The sequence below is a fragment of the Carassius carassius genome, chromosome 43 (genome assembly GCF_963082965.1).
Source record: "Carassius carassius chromosome 43, fCarCar2.1, whole genome shotgun sequence".
In the NCBI taxonomy this organism is placed as follows: domain Eukaryota; kingdom Metazoa; phylum Chordata; class Actinopteri; order Cypriniformes; family Cyprinidae; genus Carassius; species Carassius carassius.
Genome location: NC_081797.1, coordinates 19319448 through 19335317, shown reverse-complemented (window position 1 = coordinate 19335317; position 15870 = coordinate 19319448). Strand labels below are relative to the sequence as shown.

At 36.6% G+C, this 15870-nt stretch overlaps 1 protein-coding gene across 5 annotated transcripts in view; it reads left to right on the top strand.

Moving 5' to 3' along the window:
- Window positions 1-15870, top strand: part of LOC132124966 (serine/threonine-protein kinase BRSK2-like) — a 238580-nt gene that overhangs the window by 171513 nt on the left and 51197 nt on the right. For all 5 annotated transcript variants that reach the window (XM_059536139.1, XM_059536137.1, XM_059536138.1 and 2 more), the window contains exons 3-4: window positions 2381-2466; window positions 7386-7526. In XM_059536139.1, coding sequence (XP_059392122.1) covers window positions 2381-2466; window positions 7386-7526 — 227 coding nt within the window. The remainder of the gene's footprint in view (window positions 1-2380; window positions 2467-7385; window positions 7527-15870) is intronic.

Genomic DNA, 15870 nt, shown 5'->3' with positions numbered 1-15870 from the left:
ATCCTTTTTACATAAAGGATTTCTATTTTAACAAATACTGTTGTTTTGAACATACAATTCATCAAAAACTCCTTAAAAATGTATCATGGTTTCCCAGAAAAATAGGAAGCAGCTCAAATTAAAAAAAAAAAATAATCATCAGAAATGTTTCTTGATCACAGGTATAAATGGCATTTTACAATGTCTTCAAATCGAAAACAAGTTTTTACAATTTGTACAATATTTAACAAAATTACTGTTTTTACTATATTTTTGGTCAAATACTGTAAATCCAACCTTATTGAACATAAGACACTTCAAAAACATCTTACCAACCCAAAGAGTAGTGTAAAATATCAAGCAGATTTTTAAATTTTGAGCAGAATATTCATAAAATTCAGTGTAGCAAAATACCAGTTAAATTACCCATAGTAAGATTAAGAAGTTGGTCCAAAAACACTGAGATGTGGTGGGAATTTTCATTAAGTTCAAGGCAGGGGGTGCGATCTTATAGAATTAGGAATATTTTTCTCTGAATGACTTAGTGATTCAGATACATGATGCAGATTTTCTGTATGTCATTGGCTGCGATTTCAAAGGTCAACAGCAAACAGGGTCAAAGTCAAGCTGAGGAGTTACAACTGAAGCTTGAAGGCTGACTCCACAGAGTTCCAAGCATTGGGGACTGTTGACTCGAGTCACATGAGCGGTCTGTACTGGAGTTTAGTGAGTTTGGATGAGTGCAAGTAATTCAGGAGGTTTCGAAAGGCACGATCAAAGTGCTGCTGTGGAACATTTGGGTCAGGTGGGTTCAGGAAATATCGTCTATGTCCCCATCCTCCGCTCTGATCTGCAGTGGCAGGTGTGCATGCTAGGAATATTGCAGAAGACATTGATGTAAATCAAACACGATTGTCTTGCTTACAACTGGCACAATCTTAGGTTCGGTCTGTGACTTATTAGATCAGTTCTTTTCGAAGAGCTTGCGATTTTAAGATTTCCTTTGGTTCCCTGTCAGGTCAGGCAGATCTTTCATGTAGACTCACCTTATAAGTCATCCTAAGCTTGATTCAATGAGAAAACATGTTTATCTTGTGCATGTGGGAATCAACTTATAAACAGTCTATTCGAAAGACCGACAAGGATGCGTATGAATCAAAGTAGCACTATGGTCTGTCCCTGAAGAATTCTGCAAAGGTTTGCTCTACTTGACATTGGCATCTGAACTTGAGGGTTTTGTTGCTGATCTGTCATAATTTTTCATTTTACATTTATGAAACCTCTCAGAGTTCAGCTGTCTGATGGAGGATAAGTTGCAATTTGGCTGCTCTCATGTCCCAACCACTGCAGTATCAGTTGAAACATTGCAGTTGCATTGACATATTGAAGGTCACTTGTCCAAATCACATAAATGTTGTAAATTTGGCTTGGCAAAAGCATCTAGCTGGGGTTTAATGATTCTCCTAAAACAGAGCAATCTGTGTAGTTCAATTCTTCCAACAAATGACTCTAATGAGTTGGTTCTTTTAGTGAATCAAAATTTCTTATTCATGTCTCTGTAGATCAGTCGATTGTTTTAGTGAACCAGAAACATAAAACATAATCAGTACAGTCTGATTCACAAATTGATGACTGTAAAGATCCAACTGTTTTTAGTGATTAAAAACATACAACTCGACCAGTACAGTTCCATTCCTATATGATTAACTTTGAGATGATTCTTTTTAGTGAATCGAAAACATACACCGCCCAAAGAGTGACACCAATGAGTCAGTTCTATAATGAATCAGATACATACAGTGCAGCTACTGCAGTCCAATTCCGAATGAATGATTCTAATGAGTCTATTATTTTTTTGAATAAAAGACCTAAAACTTGATCAGTACAGTATTATTCCTGAATAAATTTCTTTGAATCGATTCTTTGTAGTGATTCAATAACATGCCCGGGGTTTTCCAAAAGTAACTATGGTTTTCTGTCATGACCAAGTTCAATGGAGCTTGTGACTATATAGTTAGCTAATGATGCTTTTAGGAAATGCACCCACGGTACAGTCTGATTAATGAATACTTGAATAAATGAATCAATTGAGTCAATTCTTTTTAGTGAATCAAAAACATACAATGTGACAAGTACAGGTTGATTGACAAAATAATAACATCAATAAGTCGGTTATTTTAGTGAATCAGAAATATGCAGCTTGATCTTATTTCAAACTACTGATTGTTTATATGAAAAAGTGTAGTTAAACTACCCATTATAGGTTTTTTCAGTATCCATTTTTTAAAATAGATGAATGAATGAAATGTTACATGTTTTATTTTATTAATATTTTGCTTACTGTAGTCAAATTATTGGTGCTGTGAATTCAATATCTTTTTTATCTCTTATTTCTACACAGGTGGAGCGAGAGATCGCCATCTTGAAGCTAATAGAACATCCACATGTATTAAAGTTGCACGATGTCTACGAAAATAAGAAATATTTGTAAGTATAAGTATCTTGATGAAATATTGCTATCCTCATATTTGCATTAATTTGTTGTATTCTTCTAATGTGTCCACTCCTAAAGGACATACTATCATAACAAAATTACTTTTACAAAAACTCGCTTGTTCTTTAAAACAACTCTAACAGCTGACAATTTTGCCGTGTTCTTCATTAATTAAATTAAAACCATCAGTGCACAATTTTCCACCACAATCGGTCAAGCACATCTTACCAGCAAACATACACTTGTTTACATCCTTCTCTTTACTCTCTGAGGCAGAAGTCTCCAAACTCATCCTTTCTAATCATCCTACTACTTGTCCGCTTGATCCTATTTCATCTCATCTCCTTAAAGCCATTTCTCCTGCAGTTGTACCTGCACTAACTCACATCATTAACAGATGCCTTCACATTGGTGTTTTTACCTTAGCATTTACTCCACTACTTAAGAAACCCACAGTTAACCCATCTCTTTTAGAGAACTACAGGCTGGTTTCCCTTCTACCTTTCATTCCAAAAACACTTTAACGAGTTGTGTTCAATCAAGTCTCTGCTTTTCTCACACACAACAACCTCCTTGACAGCAACCTGTTTTAAGAAGTGGACATTCAACAGAGACTGCCATGCTCTCAGTTGTTAAAGCCTTAAGACTGGCAAAAGCAGATACCAAATCTTCAATACCTATATTGCTGGATCTGTCTGCTGCTTTTGACACGGTTAACCACCAGATCCTCCTAGCAACCCTATTGGCAAAGGGCATTTCAGGAACTGCATTTCAGTGTTTTGAGTCTTACCTCTCATATAGGTCCTTCAAGGTATCTTGGAGAGGTGAGGTGTCCAAGTCGCAACATCTAACTACTGGGGTGCCTCAAGGCTCAGTTCTTGGACCACTTCTCTTTTCTGTCTACATGTTATCACTAGGTTCTGTCATTCAGAAACATGGCTCTTTATATCACTGCTATGCTGATGACACTCAACTCTACCTCTCATTCCATCCTGATGATCCGACAGTAGCTGCTCGCATCTCAGCTTGTCTAACAGACATTTCTTGCTTGATGAAAGACCATCACCTTCAACTTAATCTTGCCAAGACATTACGGCTTGTGGTTCCATCAAACCCATTGTTTTATTACAATTTCACCATCCAGTTAGGCATGTCAACCATAGCTCTTTCAAAAACAGCCAGAAACCTTGGAGTTATGATTAATGATCAGCTGACTTTTTTAGACCACATTGCTAAAACTGCCCGGTCCTGCAGATTTGCTTTATTCAACATCAAGATGATCAGGCCTTTTCTTTTGGAACATGCTGCACAACTCCTTGTTCAAGCTCTTGTTCTGTCCATGCTGGACTATTAAAATGCTCTTTTAGCAGGTCTTCCAGCCAGTTCTGTCAAACCTTTACAATTAATCCAGATTAATTGCAGCAAGATTCATTTTTAATGAGCCGAAAAGAATGCACGTCACACCTCTGTTTACCAATTTGCACTGGCTACCAATAGCTGCTTGCATAAAATTCAAGGCATTAACTTTTGCCGACAAAGCCACCACTGGCTCTGCACCCCTTTACCTAAATTCATTACTTATACAATAATACATCACTGCTCCGGGTGTGTATTCACAGTGTGTGTGTGTGTTCACTGCTCTGTGTTAACCATCTTTTTTTGACCCATCTAACTCTAGCACTCTCTATTCTAATACTATTATTTATTTTAAAAAAAAAATTAGATTTGCACTCTATTATTTATTAAATGCTTGTTTTCAAAATAAATAAATAAATAACACTAGCTTCTCTACTGTTTTTGTATTCTGTCTGTTTTCTTTTTATTTATTATACAATTAATAAAAGCAAAATAGAGGCCTCTAACACTAGCTTGCTTTATTCTTTTCCTATTCTGTCTGTTTTCTTTTTATCTATTATATAATAATAATAATAAATTGACTACTTGTACTGCATTAACCTAACTGAAGCTTGTTTTGTTGATTGTGATCTTCCATTGTCCTCATTTGTAAGGCGCTTTTGATAAAAGTGTCTGCTATTTGATTAAATCTAAATGTAAATTATTCAGTATCTTTAAAGACATTATTAATAAATATATTATTGGTGAAATCTATAAAGATATTATTAAATATGATTAGGATTGCAAATCCAAAATGTGAGTGAAGAGCAAAAGCAAAGTTTGGTGTCTATAGCCTAAATGTTTGGCAGAAATGCAAGTGTAAATGTGTTTGATCTTTAAAGATTTTGTAAGAAAGTGATTCTGCTGGTGCTAAAATACTCTTAATGATGAAAGTGTGAAGCAGCCTGTTAGTCACAGCAGTTTGAGAGCTGCTAATAGGGCCATGAGTCATTCTTCATATAAACACCACGATAATCCACTTAGCATTTTTTGGCATCAACAAATCTTCATAAAAATGATTACCTCATCACTCACTTGTTTATATTTTCTTCAGTTTTGAAGCGCCACGTTAGTTTTATAAATATCTATCTATCTATCTATCTATCTATCTATCTATCTATCTATCTATCTATCTATCTATCTATCTATCTATCTATCTATCTATCTATCTATCTATCTCTCATTATATATATATATATAATTTTTTTTTTTACCATGATTTTTGGTATCATGGTAATATGTACTTTTTTTTTTTACCAAGTTTACCATTCTTACCATGGTATATGAATGTGACTCATTCTATGCTATATAACACAGTGTCATGGTGTTATTACTTCTATCATTACTTCTATACTTCGACAAGTGATCAATTGAATCAACACTTTGGATGATTGTTGTGACTTAATTTAGACCTATTTTGCCAATGGGGCAAAAAATACAAAACAAATGCCAATATATGTCTAAAATATAATTCTCTTTATTAATTTGTACTATTATGTAAAAGTAATCTTATACTACCAATCGTGTTGTTTGTTTCTGTTTACCTTGTCGATTCTATGTATTCTTGTCAGTTTTTAAGCACTCCATGATTTTTGTAATTCACACCATTTATCGTATTATTGGTAATACTGCACTTTTGACTGTTTATTGTTTTTACTATGCATAAATCATGGTATATTAATATGACAGTCATTCTATGCTATATAACACAGTTTTGTGTTCTTAACACTTCTTTTCAGTGACTCTATAAGGTTACGTGAGTAGGTGGCGCCAAATGATTCACTAAATTGTTTACTCAATCAATTTGTTTAAACAACGATTGAAAACACCTCGTATGCATTGTTTGGAGCAGCTGCAGTTGATTGTCGTTACTTAAGTTGGAACTAATTTTACTTATGGAGCAAAAAAGACAAAATAAAGTGCGATATATGTCTAAAATGTAAGTATCTCTGCATTGACTTGTGTATTGAGTTGTTGTGTAAAAGCATCCTCACACTTGCATTTGTTGAGCTTTAGAAAATGCATTGAAAGTGATGAAACAGAGTGATACATTTAATGGCCTAAGATTCAGTTTAGTTGTAAAAAGAAAGGATTGAGTCGAGGTAAATCTAACCAAGTATGATACCAAGCTGTCAGCATTTAAACACAAACACAAACCACTCACTGACTGTTGTGCTATTGACTATATGCTCAAATGTTGTTTTATTATTAACACCATCTCGTTTCTTTTGACTCGTAGTGTGTGAGTGTATGTTTCTGAAGACAGTTTCTTTTAAAGAAACGTGAAAACGTGTGGTTCTTTCAGATGTCTAGTCCTTCCAACTTTCCATGACAGAACATCTTTCAGAAACAGCCTTAATTTTGAACCATAACAGCACGTTATCGTCAAGGAGACTTAACAAAACTAAAACTCACTAAAAGTTTTATGGTGTTTACTTGCTTGCTTCCCTTTTATCTCCACACTCAGCTTCCATTGTGCCCACTCAGATCTCGCCACTTGTAGAACGGAAGCTGTCAGTCCGGTATTTCTCAGCGTATTACAACTTTTAGCCAAAGATAATCACTATTAACGCTGTTTGTTTGGATAAATGAATATCTCCAATACTAGGAGGATGAAATTTTCTATTCTCTTTGAGATTTCAGCAGATGCTTTAAAAAGCGTCTTGAGGAAATCATTCGTTTGTTAATGAGGTTTTTGTATAGACTTCATGAAATCCATATTTGTCCGCTTTGATGGTATTCACTTTACATGCTAGTGTTCTCTTAAGTGTTAACAAACCAAAATGTTTAAAAATGTACATAAAATATTGACGACTCATGGTCTAGTCCAATCAAATTTTTGTCCACGAGGGAAAGAACTACAATCCCATGAAGCATTGCGAATGATATCAATAAATTATAATTGATGCAGTATATACACTATTGACTGTGAATGTAATTCGTGAGTTGCTTGATTTACTGCAAATCCTCTCTCTTGGCCTCATGGGATAGTTAAGTGTCCATCAAATGTGCAGTTTTTGCCTAATAGTAGTGAAGTGTGTGATTTTGGATGGAGCCACATTACATAATTTGCAGTCCTTTAAGGGAGCTAAAAGGGATCTTTTGGCTCAATTTGCTTGTTGCAATTCACCGATTAGTGGAATTCCTCAGCAGAATTATGGGTAATGTAGTTTTACACCTGAAATTCTGCTTTTGAATGTAATTGTTTTTTTTTTAACAGTAACTAAGGGGGGAGGGGCTTACCGATTGGTCAATTGCAAGTAAGTCTTGGGCTGAATTTACAATAACATTGTAGCATACTACCTTAATATTTTAGTTTTTTTTTTTATATCTAAGAAGTAGTATGCAAAATCTGCCATTCCAAATTACACCATGGTTCATCATACACAAAAGGATGCTGACTGTTATATAAAACAAATTCTGGCTCATCTATATGGCCTGCACAAGCTTCATGTTTCAGTAAGAATCATGTCAGGGTCTATAAGGTTATATCTCTCTGTCTTGTTTCTGTTTGCAGGTATTTGGTTTTAGAGCATGTGTCAGGTGGAGAGCTGTTTGACTATCTGGTAAAGAAGGGCAGATTAACACCCAAAGAAGCTCGAAAGTTCTTCAGACAGATCATCTCAGCTCTGGACTTCTGCCACAGTCACTCAATATGGTGAGTGTGACCAGTCAATCCTGAACATGTTCATGTGTTTTAATGAGCATAATGATGGTTCTAACTGTTCTTAGATTGGGGCAAATAAAGCAATAAGCTACTACAGACTGTGCCAAGATCTCTTTTGTGGCAAGAGAGCTTTTTCTCTCTTTTTTTCTTTCATTCTTTTTTTTTCTCTGTCCAGTCATACGTTATCAGTCCTGCTACACTCTTAAAAATAAAGGTGCTTGAAAGAGAGCTATGCCATAGAAGAACTGTTTTTGGTTTCACAAAGAACCATTCAGTCAAAGGTTCTTTAAAGAACCTTCTCTTTCTTCCATTTTTATAATCTGAAGAACCTTCTTTTGCCACAAAGAACCTTTTGTGAAACAGAAACGTTCTTCAGATGTTAAAGGTTCTTTATAGAACCATTAAGACAACAAAGGTTCTTCTATGGCATCGCGAAGCACCTTTATTCTAAGGAGTGTAGCCATCCATCCATCAATGAGAACAAACTAGTCAAAAATGTGAAATTGATTAGTGTTGGAATCGATGCGACAAAAACAAAAAAAGAGTTTAATTCATTATTTAATTTATTTTTATTTTATATATTTGTTGTTATTGTTGAGTACATTTGGTCTCCGACATTAATCCAAAAGGTATTACACAAACAAGCTGAAAATATGTACTGAATTAGAGTTGAAATGTTCTGAAGCAGATTGAAAACACAAAAGAAAAGCTGATCCTAACACAAAACCTCAGCAATGTGTCCTAAAAGCCAGTGCAGCCAGTCCAGTCTTTCCCACCTTTTTGTCACTTAATAGATTAGAGTCGACCGGCAAGCTGGCGAGCTGGCGAGAGCACTTCCCTCTTGTGCTCGTTAAATTCATATTCATACCCTGGGGCTTTCGATTATAACCATATCAAGATATCAAACTCAAGCACTTTTTTTTCTCTCACAAGACTTCAGAGGAAAGCCAAAGCAAGGCCCTTCGCCTCTTAGTTTCTCTTCTTGATTTATGATAAGAGTCCTTGTCTGAACTGCTTTTTGGATGTGATATTTCCTATTAGCATGTCTAAGTGATGATTGAGTGACACGTTTTGTGTGTTTCCAGGCTAATTAATATATGCCTAAACAGCATGACCACATCAGTTGAAGACAAAACATTTTAACTCAAAAAAGGAAAGCTTCTTGATGGCTTTTCCCACATCAGTGGCTTTTGCACTTTTTAAACCAAAAAACTCAGCATCCAATTGATTACATTTTGCCATCACACTAAAACCGCAGCGTAATTTGACAAAATATCTGAAGCTATTATTTCTGTGAGCTGGTATTTTCGTTTGTTTTTGATTATGTGTCCTGTTTGGTTCACTGAAGCATAAAACAGGGTTATGAAAATTGAAAAAAGGTGAGGACTTAACCGACGATGTATAATGATCATGTTCTTTTACAAACATCATCAGCAAATAATGACTTCTGAACCACGTCATCAGCTTTAATCAAGCCTTTTGTTTTGCAAATGCCTCGTTGCACTGAAGCAAACTTAGGGCAGATAGTTTGAAATGGTCTTTAACCCCCATAAATGCACTTATGCTGCCTTCAAGACCTTATGCGAAGTTCCTGCTTACGATAAATTACGACATGATGTGCGTTAAAATGATTTTAGTTGAATCCAAATGGAACTTTTTTCCACCTACAGCCAAAGCCTTTTTAATGCTAATGAGACAAAATGCAAAACGAAGAGCAACGGATGTTCATTAGAGAATGATTTTCTGCAAGTTCTTCATCAACAGTCCATAACATATATATGAATTAAATCGTTTTGTTGACGGTTGTTATAATCAAGCTTATAATTAGGTTCTGGAATGATTTTTCCCTCAGAAAACCCCAGAAATCTCCAGTTTCCTCACTGCTAATTAAGACATTCCGTGTTCAGGAAGCCCCTGTGGCAAACTTCTGGCAGTGCCAAAAATACATTTTCCGAGGGTTATGTGCTCTCCTCTCATAAATATGATCGTTCAGACAACTTTGACTTGAAGGCCGAATTTTTGCTTAGAACTGCCGCTCTGAAACACTGACACCTGGATAAACGAGCAGAATGCATAAGAGTGATATCAAGATGATCTATTTAGAGATAAAAGAGAGGTATTATGGGCAATCAGTGTATCACTGTGGGGTTTTACACCGCACACATACACATTTGCATTTGTGTGCATCCATATTAGTGGCAAGATGAAAGAATTGCTTTAGAAAAACTACTGTGGTGATACTGTGGTACTTTGACGGTATCAGGTGGTAATACAGTGTAAAATGTATTTATTGATTTTATTGGTTTTGCATAGAAGGGTCATATGCAATTGTCCAAAATCTTCTTCACAATAAACAGAACAAGCCGACCCTTTGACGCTCAGGTGCATCCTGTTTCCACTGATCATCCTTGAGATGTTTCTACAACTTGATTGGAGTCTACCTGTGGTAAATTCAGTTGATTGGACATGATTTGGAAAGGCACACACCTGTCTATACAAGGTCCCTTTTTCTTTTTTTTTTTGAACTTTTCAGAACAAAGAATTGCGCATATCACCAAAGCAGTGCATTTATCCCGGGAAAGCATGTTTATTCTGAAACAGCCACAAACATCCGGGTTCTGAGGGATCCTACGTGTGGATTCGGTTGATTCCCCACGTATAGTGTGAGCAGTCAAATCGCAACTCGACGATCGGACCATACAGTGAGCGCATAATAATCGCGAGCTTTGGCTTTACATCGCATGTGATCTACTCGTACAGTGTGAGTTGGTACCTTGCCGAAATTACACAGAAATCACACAGTGTATGTCCGCCTTTAGCAGTGCATGTCTTTAGACCCCTGAGACAGGATTGTATTGAGGCACAAATCTGAGGAAGTTTCTGAGGAAATTTCTGCTGCTTTGAAGGGTCACAGTATCATTTAAAAATGCAAAAAGTTAGTGAGCAGTGGATGGAGAAGGGCTTTGGTTGATGTGGTTACCAAGAAGCTGATGGTCACTCTAGTTGAGCTCCATGATCATATATGAAGATGGGACAAACCATCACTGCAACACTCCACCGATCTGGGCTTTATTGTGGTGTGGCCAAACTCAATCCTCTCTTCAGTGAAGACACATGAAAACACACTTGGAATTTGCAAAAAAACACATAAAGGACCCTCAGACTCTGAGAAATAAGACTCTCTGGTCTGATGAACCTCATTTCTCATGTTTGAAGCAAACCAATTCTGCTCATTGCTTGCCGAGTACCTTGCAAAAAGTAAAGGGTGCTGGTAGCAGCCTCATGCTGTGGGGCTGTTTTTCAGCAGCAGGGACTGAGGGACTCATCAGAGTAGAAGAAAAACTCAATGCACCAAAATATAGAGATAGCTATTAATGAAAACCTATTCCACAGAACTTTGAATCTCAGACTGGGCAGAAGGTTGACCTTACAACAGGACAGTAACCCTAAGCACACAGCAAGAGTGGTTTAGACAGCTCTGTGAATGTCCTTGAGTGACCCAGCCAGAGCCTGGGATTGAACACAATGAAATATTTCTGGAGAAACCTGAAAATGTGGGTCTGCCCCCATCCAACCTGACAGAGGTTGAGAGGTGAAGAGAAGAATGGCAGATAATTGCCGAATGAGGAAGATCAAAGTTTGTCGCATCATACCCAAACAGATTTGAGGATGTAATTGGTGCCAGAAGTGCTTCAACAAATTAGTGAGCAAAGACTGTGAATACTCATGTACATGTGATTTATTTTTCCTCTTTTTTTTATACATTTGCAAATTTGAAAGGTTTCAAACAAACTTCATGTTGTAATTATTGGTTATTGTTTGTAGAATTTTGAGGATAATAATGAATTGAATCCATTTTTAAATAAAATGCAGTGTTGTGAAGTCCTGTTTTTTATTTTAAGTGTTTGTCACACTTGAATGATTCAGATCATCAAACTAATTTTAACATTACACAAATATAACTCAAGTAATTACAAAATGCAGTTTTGAAATATTGATTTAATTTTTATAAGGGAAAAAGCAGTCCAAACCTTCCTGGACCTACCTGAGAAAGTAATTGCCCCCTAAATCTAATAATTGGTTGTGCCACCCTTTACAGCAACAGCTGCATTCAAGTGTTTGTGGTAACTGCAAATGAGTCTTTCACATCGCTGTGGAGGAATTTTTACCCACTCTTCTTTGCAGAATTGTTTAAATTCAGCCACATTGGAGGGTTTTTGAGAATGAATGGACTGTTTCAGGTCATGCCACAGCATCTCGATCGGATTTAAGTCTGGAATTTGACTTGGTCACTCCAAAACCTTCATTTTGTGTTTCTTGAGCCGTTTAGAGGTGGACTTGCTGGTGTGTTTGGGATCATTGTCCTGCTGCATAACCAAAGTGAGCTTGAGCTTGAGTTCACAAACTGACGGCCGGATATTCTCCTTCAGGATTTTCTGATAGAGCGCTCCATCAATTAAAGCATTTCGTCCAGATGCTGAAACTGCAAAGCAGCCCCAGACCATCACACTACCACCACCATCTTTGACTGTTGTTCTTTTTTTTTTAAATGCTGTGTTGGTTTCACACCAGATGTAACAGGACACACACCTTCCAAAAAGTTCAACTTTTTTTACATCAGTCCACAGAATACTTGCCCAAAACTCTTGGGGATAATCAAAATGTTTTTTGGCAAATGTGAGACAAGCCTTTGTGTTCTTTTTGCAGTTTCTTGCTTTGGAACTCTCCCCTGGATGCTGTTTTTGCCAAGTCTTGAAAGTCTTTAGATCGTGGCATGACGTGTTGCTCTTTACGCATGCTTCACTTTGTCAGACAGCTTCTATTTAAGTGATTTCTTGATTTAACAGGTCTGTCAGTAATCAGGCCTGGGTGTGGCTAGTGAAATTTAACTCAGCTTTCTAAAATAATCACAGTTCTTTCATGATTTAACAGGAGGGGGGCAATTGATTTTTCACATAGGGCCAGGTAGGTTTGGAAACTTTTTTCCCTTAATAAATTAAATCATCATTTAAAAACTGCATTTTGTTTTACTTGCATTATCTTTGGCTAATATTAAAATTTGTTTAATGATCTGAATCTTTTAAGTGCCACAAATATGCAAAATACAAAATAAACCTAAGGGGGCAATAACTTTTTCACGACACTATATATATATATATATATATATATATGTATGAATAATTTATATATATATATATATATTTGATGAGACAAATACACTGAAATGAAAAAAAGGAATAAAATTGAATATAACAAGAAAAATAAACAAAAATAAAATGTGCAATCTCAACACAGTCTTTCTGTTATAAATACACACCCTCATTCACACCATGTGACTGTCATATATGATGAATGACAGCCATACACTAATCTCAGATCAGCAATAAAGTTCTTTTGTGCACCTTTAGTATGTCTGCTGAGCCCCACAGACGCCCTGTCTTGCCGTCTCTGGTCCCTGCTTCATTTCTCAGAGCTGCAGGCCTCACGCAGAGCAGCAGTAGGGCAGTATGCTGCAGCAGTCTTGAGAAATGTCCCTGTCATGCTGTCACACTTCCCCGGCTGTTTGCTTACTTCATATGTGACTGGGAGCCGCCCGGCCCCTGTGATCTCGTGCTGGGACAGTCAGCAGGGGAAGATGGGAGAAATACCAACCCTATGTTCTCTATTACACTCCCGTCCTTTCCCATTTCATTATTCTTCTCACAGTTTGTCTTGCAATATGTCTGTCTTTTTGTTGTCTGTCCATTCTTTATTGTTCGCTTTGCCTTCAAGCGCATTTTATAAATCATAATTTCTGAAACCTAGTTAGACAGCATTTTAAGGCATCACAGGTGTGTGTGACAGCTGGTCCAAATGGTAGGCAGCATATTTATGCTTAAGTATGTGCATTAATTACACTAATTAACCATTGTATGCATAATTACAATAATTTTGACCTCAATGTTTCACTTTTTTTGGATTAATTGATACATTATGGTGATATAAAGATTAATTGTGCAACATTGGAAAAATGTGCCCATTGTGACATTTCTGCAAAACTCCGAAAACATACATTTACTGCAGTTTCAAGCTGAAGTGAACACTAGGTACTTGTATTCCTTTTCAAACAAATTCTGATTACAAGTGCAGATAGCGATTAATAAAAACATACTTTTGGGAAGTTTCTTGCGCAATAGTATAATTACCATAGTGCATGATTTTTAAACCAATACAGATTAATGTTGCAAGAAATAAAAAGAATCTATGTCCATGCACTCACATAAAATATAAAAAAGCCTTTATTGTAAGGCTGTACATGTAGGGCTACATGTTACAAAACATGTATTCAGCCCAAGCAGGCCTTCGTCAGAGTGTTAGACAATAGAGAATGAGAACTAGTTAAATAGATACACCTGTGACTACATTTTCACAATCTAACCGCTAGATACAGATACAGACAGTGTCGGGGGTAACGCATTACACGTAACTCGAGTTACATAATCAGATTACTTTTTTCAAGTAACTAGTAAAGTAATGCATTACTTTTTAATTTACAAGAAAATACTTTTTCAAAAAATTAACGCCAGTTACTTTGTTTTCCAATTTATTGACTGACAAGTCTCCTGTCCCCATATTGGGAGAAATCAGAAGTACAGAGGCGTTGTGTGCGCTGTGTGAACATGATGTAGTTTTAGACTAAATGTAAATGTACTTTCATTCATCCCACTTGCAAAATTAAAACGGATTTGACAAACTCAGAACATGACACAATCCTGCAATAATTCAATATGTTAACACAAATTTATCTAATCCCATTTTATTAACTAATGTCTGTGCTGCTGTCCTTTGATGATCTAGTTCAACCGTACTAATAAGCAAAAATGACTTCATATAAACTAAAAATTGGTCAAACTACTATAGACCCCTTAATCGCTTACGTCTCTGTGACGTCACCGCTCTAGCTGGAGGCAAAACATAAGGCAGAACTCATAGCAGGTGCGCTAAAAGTTTGAGATTTTGACTTTAAAATGTCTTCTTGTTGGGTTTTTGGCTGCCAGAATAGAAGGAAGAGCACTTTTGTTTCAAAACTAAAGTTTTACCGGATCCCGGCAGACATTCCTTCACAGAAATCAAGAAGACAATTGTGGTTGAATGCAATACGGAGTACAGACTGGACGGAGATGATTATAAATAATGCTCGTGTTTGCAGTGCACACTTCATATCAGGTAAAATAATATATGCATATGAACTGGTGTGTTGGTTTTATCTAGTAAATCAGCAAGTTTCTGTTTTATAGGTGAAAGTCGCCAACCTTCAGTGCACTAACGTTAGCAAGTTTAAATGTTAAAAAAACATACAGCGATAGATGTGTGTGCCATCCTTTGAATGGTGTCTTAAAATAATACACATTGCTAATCATAGTTAGCCCAGCGATAGGTTACATTAGAAAATAAGCCTTGACAAAATTCCCCAAACCACCCAAAAGTAATTCATATGGCCGTATGGCATACGGGTCAGTAGGTAGCCTGCTTCCATCCGCGAGAGTTAATAAAAAATAAAAAAAGCTGTCAGGGTCAGGACTGTACATATTCGGACAGTTCTGAACCTTCTTCTGCATCCATGTTTAATAAATCCCTCCTAAAACGTGCAAGCTTACGCTTGTCAACATTGCGTCCGCGCCTCTTTTTGCCTCCAGCTAAGCCCCGCCCACCCGGAGACGTTGGAATGTTTACAAACTTTTAAGGGGTCTATTTAATCGTTGTCTTTAGCAAGTATGAAAACGATAGAAAAAAAATTTCAAAACCCAGACATAGGCAATTTAGAAATCCCAAACAGGACATGTCCAGGCAAAATAAGACATTTGGTCCTCCTACACACCTTATCATGTTTTTAGCATAGCAACATGCTAATGTCAAACTCCATTTGAAACCATTGTGTCAACCATTGAGCATCCACGTATATTCTCTCCTGAAATATAAACCTTTTTTTTTTTTAAATGGGTGCTGTTTTTTTATTGTGATGGACAGATTGACATGGCTATTCGAAGCATGAGCGGTTTAGACATTTTAATAGTTGAGGGCTGACTGCTCATTCAGTGTCTTTCTGTCCACCTACGAAATCGTCCTTCTGGAGCTGCTAGAAATGAATATTCCCCCAAATATACCTACTAATAGAGTCCATGTATGACAACAGCTGTCAGGCAGAGTATACATATATAACAAGCAGTCTGTCTGAAAGGAAAAACTCACCCAATCCATTTTTACTGATTCTTCCAATATTGCCTCACTTGACACTCAGAAGTAATGTCCAGATATGAAGATCTGTACAGTAGCACCCCCATTAATCCCTCAGTGG